Source organism: Clytia hemisphaerica, unplaced genomic scaffold, assembly GCF_902728285.1.
Source record: "Clytia hemisphaerica strain Z4C2 unplaced genomic scaffold, Clytia hemisphaerica genome assembly, whole genome shotgun sequence".
NCBI lineage: Eukaryota > Metazoa > Cnidaria > Hydrozoa > Leptothecata > Clytiidae > Clytia > Clytia hemisphaerica.
In genome coordinates, this window is record NW_027103854.1 from 74013 (window position 1) to 83592 (window position 9580).

The 9580-nt window shown below is 35.5% G+C and overlaps 1 protein-coding gene and 1 long non-coding RNA gene across 2 annotated transcripts; both read right to left on the minus strand.

Annotated features, from left to right (window-relative positions):
* Positions 1-4060: 4060 nt before the first annotated feature.
* Positions 4061-6753, minus strand: LOC136808134 (uncharacterized). Its single transcript, XR_010846827.1, has 5 exons — positions 6678-6753; positions 6315-6364; positions 5927-6002; positions 5527-5558; positions 4061-4144 (listed from the first exon to the last, which is right to left on the minus strand). It is a non-coding gene; the product is annotated as an uncharacterized lncRNA (long non-coding RNA).
* A 592-nt stretch (positions 6754-7345) lies between these two features.
* LOC136808133 (myb-like protein Q) lies at positions 7346-9152 on the minus strand. The gene is made up of 3 exons (XM_067064676.1): positions 8695-9152; positions 7812-8264; positions 7346-7520 (listed from the first exon to the last, which is right to left on the minus strand). The coding sequence occupies exons 1-3, from the start codon at positions 9150-9152 to the stop codon at positions 7346-7348; spliced, it is 1086 nt and encodes a 361-aa protein (XP_066920777.1).
* Between the last annotated feature and the right edge of the window lie 428 nt (positions 9153-9580).

Sequence of the window (9580 nt, forward strand, 5' to 3'; positions counted from 1 at the left end):
TTGGGTATATCCACCATTTTGGAATTGAAATTCCTGCTAAAACGCAATATTTCAATCAAAAATCCAATTTTTCACTCAAAAAATCTTAAAAATGGCAATAGACATGAACCTAAAATCTTTTTGCAGTGATAGTCTTCTGGAAATACTCCAAGGAAATCAAAATTGTTTGGGTTTAGGATTTGGGTATATCCACCATTATGGAATTGAAATATGTGTTAAAACTGGCTAAAATACAATGTTTCAAGCAAAAACCCCGCTTTTGAATAAAAATTGCTCTAAAATGACAATAGACATGAACCCAAATTTTTTTGCAGTGATAGTCTTCTAGAAATACTCCAGGGAAATCAAAATTGTTTGGGTTTAGGATTTGGGTATATCCGCCATTATGGAATTGAAATATGTGTTAAAACTGGTTAAATTGCAACATTTCAAGCAAAAATATTATATTAACTTAAAAACTGCTCTAATATGGCAATAGACATGAACCTAAAATCTTTTTGCAGTGATAGTGTTCTGTAAATACTCTAGGGGTAAAAACTATTCAGGTATAACATGCTTCTGGGACCGCGATTTTTAAACTGAAGCCAGTTTTAAAATGTATATAATATTTCAAGCTAAAATTCAATTTTTTTTGACGGAACAAGTCTTGAAAATGGAAATGTAAGTGGGCTATAAAGAATTGTTGAGTGAAATGGGATTTTTTTTTTTTAAATAATATATTTCAACTAGTATTTCTAAATTAAAGGATTGTAAATTCACATTCTTTGCTTAATATAATATACAAAATATTTAGTCAATTATGATGTATTGGATGGAAATATGTAGCATTTTAACAAAGATTTCATTTCCATATGGGTGGATGTAAACAAATCTCAGACTGAAATGATTTTGTTTTTCCAGGAATATTCACAGAATACTATCACTTCAAAAAAATTTGGGTCCATGTCTATTGTTATTTTAGAGCAACTTTTATTCAAAAACGAGGTTTTTGCTTGAAACGTTGCATTTTAGCCAGTTTTAACACATATTTCAATTCCATAATGGCGGATATACCCAAATCCTAAACCCAAACAATTTTGATTTCCTTGGAGTATTTCCAGAAGACTATCACTGCAAAAAGATTTTAGGTTCATGTCTATTGCCATTTTTAAGATTTTTTGAGTGAAAAATTGGATTTTTGATTGAAATATTGCGTTTTAGCAGGAATTTCAATTCCAAAATGGTGGATATACCCAAATCCCAAGCCCAGATGACTTTGATTTTCCTGTAGTATTTCCAGAATACTATCACTGCAAGAAAATTTGGACCCATGTCTATTGACATTTTAGAGATTTTTTCAGTCCAAATTTGGGTTTTTGGCCTGAAAAATGGCTATTAGCAGGGATTTTATTTCCATAATGGCGGACATAGACCCATCCCAGACGAAAATGATTTTGATTTCCCTGGAGTATCTCCAGTATACTATCACTGCAAAAAAAATTTCAGTCAGCATTTAAACTCAGTTTGTAGAAGCTTGCCTTAAAAAATGCTATTTTTTGAGAAATATGATTTTTTTTTGCTAAAAAGCAATTTTTGAAGACGCCATTATGATTTTTTGAAAAAAGTGAAAAACTTGAAATTCATTTTGCTTAAAGACTTTATTGAAGACTTCCATCTCTGAAAATTTCAGGCATGTGAATCGATCAGTTTAAAGTTTATGAGCTTGCAAAATTGGCTTAAAACGGCTCTTTTAGGGCTCTAATAGGCACAATTTTCAATCCAATATGATTATTTTGTTGTTTCTTCATAAAATTTAGTACAGCAAGTGAAAAAAATAGGATTTGCAATAGTTTTGACATATTTTCAGGCCTGAAAAGGCCAGAAAATGCCATTTTTTTCCAATTTTTGCCTGTAGTGCGAATCAGTACCCCCAGGGGGGTTCGGCCAATTTTGAACTTCTGACCTTAAAAATTGCGCAGAATGCCTCACAATAGGTTAAATTTTCATAAAAAAACACTACATCTTGAATTTTCTGACTTTGACATTTGACGCCCCACCCTACTATTAGCAAAAGAGTGCCAGCCTGGTGGAAAACACCCCCCCCCCTGATAAAAATAGGGTTAATCTGATGAATTTTGTCGCGAAAATTTGAATATAAGTTTGCGAATCATCGCTTTGAAATTTTTCGCGTGGACTTAATTTCGCGAACGAGCCAAAGATATGTTGAAAATTGCCCTCAAAACGCCGCGGACCTGCCTGAATGATAGAAAGGTGCCCAGTTGTAAAACTTCTAACTAATTCGTTGGAAGACAGAATCAAGTAAAGCAGGGCCAAATTTGGAGGTTCTTGGATCACTCGTTGACCAAAAAATGGTCAAAAAACGGTCAAAATCTTAAAAAAGTGGATTTTTGTCAAATTTTTGCATTTTTTTTACTTTTTGGCTTAAAATCTCGCTAGAAAGACTCACTTTTTATTTTTTTCTTGCTTGATAATGAAACCCAATCAAATTCCTACGAGTTAGACCACCCATGTCTAGTATGCTCGACATTGGTAGTTAAAGGGTTAAGTTGACAATCTCGTTTTAAAAAATTTCGTGGGGATTAAATTTGGCGAGTCAGACACAATTTTGTGTAAAATTGCGAATATAAATCCGATTAAGGTAACCATTTGTTTTATGAGGTAGTCATATAATATTATGTTATCAAAAATTCTGAAATCGTTTTAGACATTGGAAAAGAATGGAAACTATGAAACATTCTTAATCCTGTTATTGACACTCCCAATGCTGGTCATCACAAACATGATGTACCCATATCCAGAAGAAGATAAAATGAACACGCTGAGAAATGCATTCGCCATGCTGGACATCATAGATATGGCCGAGCTTATGTTTGGAGATGTTGGATGTTTCCTAGGCTATGGGCCTACTGGAATGACCTTCTTCTATTTGGCGTTGGGAATATCCGCTTTACTGACAACGTCTTACTCTGGCTTGGAACAACAGAAGGGGGACAAATATGAAACGGTGGACTACGTGACAACTTTCCTCAACATGGTGTTTAACGACATCGTATTTCTGTGTTTGAGAATCACCGTAATGGCGAAGAAAGGTCATGCTTATTTTGGAGTAATCTTCGTCTGTAAAGAAGTTTTGAGCTTTTCCATTCGTGGTGTCTTACTCCTTTTTGAAAGAAACCAATAAAAAATGTAAATTGTTGTAACTAATGGGGCCGTTTAGTATAATTTACAGGAAAAAAAACCCTGAAATTTTCTCCAGACCTTCCCCAATGAATGTCTATGTCTTATAATAATCATACTAATGTTAATTGAGAGCTTTCGAATGGTATACGCATGCGTATGGCAAGCAATACGTTGAATATCAATCATTTCAAACGAGTGATATTTCACCATTGGAATTTAAGAAGATTTTTTCTGGAGGTTCCGAATAAATGTCCACACTCGGTTATTAGTTTTCTATAATTTTCAGACCGGCCCGTTCTTATTTAGGACCCAACGTTTATTTACTTTTGAAAATATTTTCAGCTATCAAAAATTGAGTTGCACTAAATGGCCTGGTTTTAGTCTATAATTACCATACTTTGTGAATCTTAAAGTTACAGCTTGAGACCGCCTCCTTTTATTCAGGAGACCCCCCTCCTAATATTCGGGACCTTAGAGTTAGCATGCTATAGAGAAGGTCAGGAAAACGTTAGATTTATCCTACAAGCATTTTTGTATAACGGTTACAATAAAATTATAAATAAAAACTTAAACATAATAATTTTTCTGCACACTCTGCACTTTTTTGAAAGTAAATATTTTAACTTAAAAATTAAATACCACATCTGGTCGTAATGAGAAACGAAAGAAAATTTTTTTTTGGAACGTTCATGGAATCACAAAGTTTTTTGAATTTATATTCGCGTTAGAGGTTTACCGTGCGCGTAAGAAAATTACGAACATCTCTGTTATCAGGTTACAGAAAATTATTACTCAATGTAAAAATTGAAACTTTATGCTATTGAATATGCCAAACATTGATTTGTATTCCGAACACAAGAAAAAACAAAAAGATACCTTTTCATTATAAACTTCCAGATAAGAGGCTTTGATGCGGTATTGTATGACACTTCTACATATACATTCGAACAGGTACTCGATCGACCTGAAAAGTTTAATTTGTAAAAATTATTACTCTTAAAAATTGGTATACAGATGACGCTCTCTAATAGCGCACCGCACAGGGGGGGGGGGGGTCTTGCAGTTACTCCTTGACACTATGTGGAGTAACTGCAATTTTGGACATTTTCTACAGACACCACCACCCTTGCAGTTATTCCATAGTGTACTAACTGGTTTTACCCTCAAAATTGGTGTATACCACCCCCAAAAATGCCAAATTTGGCATTTTTTTCACTGAATTCCTCATTTTTGATACCATTTTACTAGGTACGTCTTATTAACGACCGTTCAAGAGTTAAATATCTCAATCATATCTCAAGTTTGTTAAAATATCTTTCATGCCTTGATTGAAGAAAAAATTTTGTGATTTTTTTTTGACTTTTGAAAAAAATGTTTTGAATTTTTTTGCTTCCGGAATTTTTAAAAACCTAAAATTTTAAGTGAAAATTGAAAAATTTGCTCACTTAGTACACCATATCCTACCAAAATCGACAATTTTGGGCTTAGGCACCACCCATGTTGCAGTTAGTCCACTGGTGGAGTAACTGTTTTCCCAAATTTTGGTTTATATACCACCACGGTAGTAATTGTCATAGTGTTTATATAATAACTGCATGACCCCCCCCCCTGCACCGCATCTCAAACGTCATAATTATTTCAACTAGAAATTTGTACGAGTTCCAATCCCACAATTCATTTGGAGATGATTGGTAAACCGTGAAAGTTATTACCTTTCTTTTGATATTGTAATTACTTGACGTGCAAGGGCAAAAGAGGATAGGATCGCAAGCCGTACAAACGAATAAATTTGTGCAGATTTGTTACTATTTTTAGATTCAGTGCGTTGTCGTATTCATTTTGAAAGGGAATTGGATTTTCATCGAATAACATAAGGGGGCGTTTCTAATGGTAGAACGTCGTTGATGAGAGGACGGTGAAACTTCAATATCATCAAAAAAGGAACGTATTGAATAGTAGAACATCGAATTATAGGGCGTCGACTGTATTTGACCAGTATTACGCCAAAGAACTTCCTTTGATAAAAAACATCAAGTTGGAAATGAAGCTAGGGTGGAATGTTTTACTTTGGTTGGTAATTTTGCAATTAAAAGAAGCTATTTCGGAATCTCTTCGTCATTTGTGTATCACCCACGTAAGTATCAGCTCAGCTGTCACACAATGTTGTTTCAACGTTCATCTAACGTTGAATGGGCGCGGTGAGCATTAGAAAAACGTTGAAACAATGTTGTGTGCAAGTTGGGAGCGCAGCATAATTCTTCGAATCGCTGTAAAATCCCAAAAGGGTAAGTAAGGCTACCAAAGTTGAGAAACGCTTAACGGTACGGAAAAACAATATAAATTTACCTGGGTACTAGGCCTGAACTGGTGCAAAGTCCCTGAAATAAAAAAAAAGTATTTGCAACACAGTTGTAAAAGCTTTCTCTTAGTCTTAGATTTTCGACCATTTGAATTCAAAACATTCGAATCGCGCTGTTGACGACCGGAATTGAAAACAAGATTGCAGATTACTCAGCTTCAAAACTGGACACGCTTTTTTTATTCAGAAAGCCCGATCCAGTCAAAGAAGTCAGAGATCAGTAATATGGACTGCCGACCTCGTCCTCGTGTATCCCAGGCTTTATCTTACGTTACTGATTGACGCCAGAGAATACCCTGGTGTTGAGGGGAAACTTCTCAAAACAATACGTCAAAAAGCTGATAATACGCAGGGACGGAGGTTAATGGACTGCATGAAAAAAATTACCTGCTCGAAATCTCCAAGAATAGTGTGCGTTTTTCCACTCCCCGTTTGCCCAAATGCAAAGGCTGTACATGAGAAGCTGCAATAAAGAAAATAGTGTGAACGCAAAAAGACTTTTTATCCATAATTCGATCCTTCCTAAATCAAATCTCTTTAACTTGAATATTTTGCTAATTCAAACATTATTACTATTCCACCTTAGCTATCAAAGCGGCGACAGACTAGTATTCGACTTATTTTCAATGCTTAACAGTCCGAATAGCATTAGAAACCATTATTCGAAGGCGTCAACACCAATATATATAATACAGGGGTTCTCTCTACTTCGCGGTAGGTTAAATATTGGCGTCCGTGTCAAATCCTACCAAACGAAAAAATCTTATTCACTTACCCATCCAATGCTTTGATGATCAAGTCTCTGATTCCACATTCCTCAAAAACCTAAGAAAAAAGCTAGTTTAAGTTAGCTTCAAAACTGTAAACGAAACTTTTTTATGAATTATTGCTAAGAGTGAAAGCTGGCCTGCGAGAGAGTCTTTTTAATAAAACTGTGCTCGAAATCTAAACCTTATCTACCCATCTACAATCTCAAATGAAATTGAGAAAAAATTATGAACATGAGGACGTATTTGAAAGTGTAGTAACCCTTCAAAGTACTTGATTACTTGATATTTTCCTTCTTTTTTAATTCGCTTATTGGTGAATTCCCTTCAACGTCTTCAGAGACATGCTATTGCTGACAAAAGTTACAAACCTTTTCTTGAGTACAATTTTCTTCGAATACAGTATTGAATGTGAAAGGTTTGGGCTGGCTTCCTCCTTGGTCTACCTGGTAGGGAAAAAAAAAACAATGTGATTGAGAAGGGAATTTAGCTTAGACAAATCATGTCCAATCCACTTAGAAATGGCAAAGTTCGAGGAAGGTTTGAATTATTTTTTTCTTATACAACCGATTCTCTCTTATTCGAAACTTCTATAATTCGAAGTTATTCTCAGTTCCCGTCAGGGAGAAACCCTCTTCAAATATTCTCTAGAATCTGAATCTCTCCGTTATTCGAACAAATAAAATTCCTTGTTATTAGCGAGAGTCAACTGTAATACTTTTATCTCATTCAAGTAAAGGCAAAAAGGTGTTCTTAAAAAAGTGATATTATTTTGGTCGTTCGGTATCAGTCTTTTTGAAATATTTCGCTTGTATTAATTGTCGCGAATCGGCCAGAGTTATGTTGATATGGGCCTTTGAGCGCCATAAATAGCATATTTATAGTGTATTTTTTACGCTGAACATCCTGTTTCATTTTGGCGTAAATGGCAAAAATTTGCGAAAAGGCAAAAATAAATCTCGCGAAAATTAATTAGATTAAAGTACGTTCTAAAAGGTTTAAAGGGTACAAAGAATTTATATAAAGAATATTGACGAAATCAGAACTTTAACACAAAACTCACCCATATGCCGCCTTCTCCAGGGTATTCGATAATTGGTTTATCATTTCTAGTTTTCTCGTTTGTATTGAAGGGGCGGACGCGGACCACCACTTTAACGGTTGACGTTGAAGGTGACTCTCCAGCTGATGAAACGCGCGAAAACGAACCTTCGCTGAAATATTAAGTCATTTGGTTGATGTCAACTGAGGCGGAGTCGCTAAAATATTTCTTCCTCGATTTCAACTCAGTAAATAATGATCATGAAGGCCTGAATCTACACATTTGTTAGCTTTAGTAGAGGGGAATGAGCTGTTCCATTAATTATACATACAAGGGGGTGGGCGAACCTTTTCAAGTCAACCAGAGTCAACATAAAATTCCTAAAAATGTCTGAATACCCCTGGAAGTTTTCTAAACAAATTAAATGAGACAAAAATGTCCCAATTCTCATAAAAAGCTTTACCTTTTTTCACTTGTCGATGAACCAACAGAGAAACCTCTTAATTTACGTTCAAGAGAAGTGAGAGGCGTCTTTTTGGATTTCTGATGGTGTTGGTGTTTCCCTGACGTTGGTAGAGAAGTTGGAATACTCTCACGTGGTCCTCTCATTGTTATCATATCTTCTGTCAGGTCTAACTGTTTCAAGAAGAAAGGACTTGCTGGTGGTTTGAGTGGTGGTAGAGGAAGCCCGTTTGAAATTTGACCATTGTTTGGTTCAGGTTGAAGATTATTTGTTGTAGATCCTGGGAGAGTGTTTTTAACTTTTTCCGTATGGTCTAGAAGTTTACCCTGGTCGTTTTCAGCTTGATGAGACTTGTGTTCGTTGGTTGGAGTTTTATCCCTGTCGACATCGTCTTCTTGATTTGTGTTATCCCACACCTTGTTTGATGACCCTTTCTCCAAGTCTTTGTTTGCTCTTGAAAATTAAATTTTCTTTGATATTGAAAAAACTATACTAGAAGAACAGAAAGGTTATTGATGTCAGCGAATCTTAAAAAAGGCAATAGCACACCGCTATGCTAAAGTCATAATTATTACTTTTAACATTTGACCGAAATTCAATCCCACAATCCTTTTCATCTTGATTCGTAATGCGTACAAGTTATTACTTTTGTATTATCAATAAGTATAATTGACTTGCAAAAGCAATTAATGCAAAGGATGATGGGATTAAAACTCGGACAAACAGTAATTTTGATGTCTATTTTTAGAATGTATGCTATTACGTTGGCGCGTTAAGATTACAAGTACTATTACAAGTAATTAAATTTGAGCATCTATCAGCAGAGTGTTACGTAATTCCCCTTCATTGAAATTTCAAAATACAAAATGTGTTTCACACTTACTCTGTGGTAACTTTAGTCAAATCGACTTGAGAAACATCAGGTGTAATTTCAGCATTGACTGGAGTCTGTAAATCTTCTTCACGTGTAGAAACACTCGCATTATCTACATTTAGAGGATGGGAATTAGCATCTTCAGATTCCTGCTGGAGTGAATTTGTCTTATCTGTTTCATTCAACAAAGTCTCTAAACCAGATCCGGCAGATGTCTCCACTGCAAGCTTTGGTGTATTTGAGGCATTTCTACCAGTTTGTTCTTCTTGAGCAGAATCCCCAGAATTAGGCTTGTCATTATTTTCTGTACTTATTGGGGTTCTTGGAGGATCCGATTCTTCATTTCCAGTGCCACCTTCTTCTGGTGAATCTGGTGTCTTACAACCGACATTCCATAAAGTGGATTCGATTGGTTCAGGCTGCGATTCTTTGTGTTTCTTGTTCTTACCAGGTTCATTCCCATCCATTTATATTATTGAATAGTATTTTTTTGGTAATTTGATGTTCTAAAAATATAGTATAGTAAGTAAGTAAATTCTTCTGGTGACTGTTGGGGGCGAGATTCTATCCCCTGGGATATCCAATGCCGAGGTAGAGTGATGCACCTTCTCTCCGCTCCCATCCACTCACATATTGGATAACCCTATCTTATTCGCTAAGTTGACAGTTACTCTTTTACACCCTTAAAGTGCAATTTTTCTCATCTTTCCTCATTTCGACCCTTACAGTGCATTTTGGGAAGCTTGGAAAAAGGACCCTTACGTACCATGTACCATACGTGCGGTACACGTATGGTATGTCGTTCCCTTCGTGGGCCCCCAGGAAAATCGTGGAAAAATTAAACAGACTTTTCATGCAGGTAATGGCAATTGAAAATTTTGTGGAAGTGTTCGAA

Bases quoted from the DNA above. Each gene is read 5' to 3' on its own strand.
- LOC136808133 (XM_067064676.1), bottom strand. From the start codon at position 9,152: ATGGATGGGAATGAACCTGGTAAGAACAAGAAACACAAAGAATCGCAG. The intron at 8,265-8,694 runs GTAAGTGTGAAA...TTAATTTTCAAG, and splicing joins TTGACTAAAGTTACCACAGA to AGCAAACAAAGACTTGGAGA. The intron at 7,521-7,811 runs GTAAAGCTTTTT...TTAATATTTCAG, and splicing joins TCATCGACAAGTGAAAAAAG to CGAAGGTTCGTTTTCGCGCG.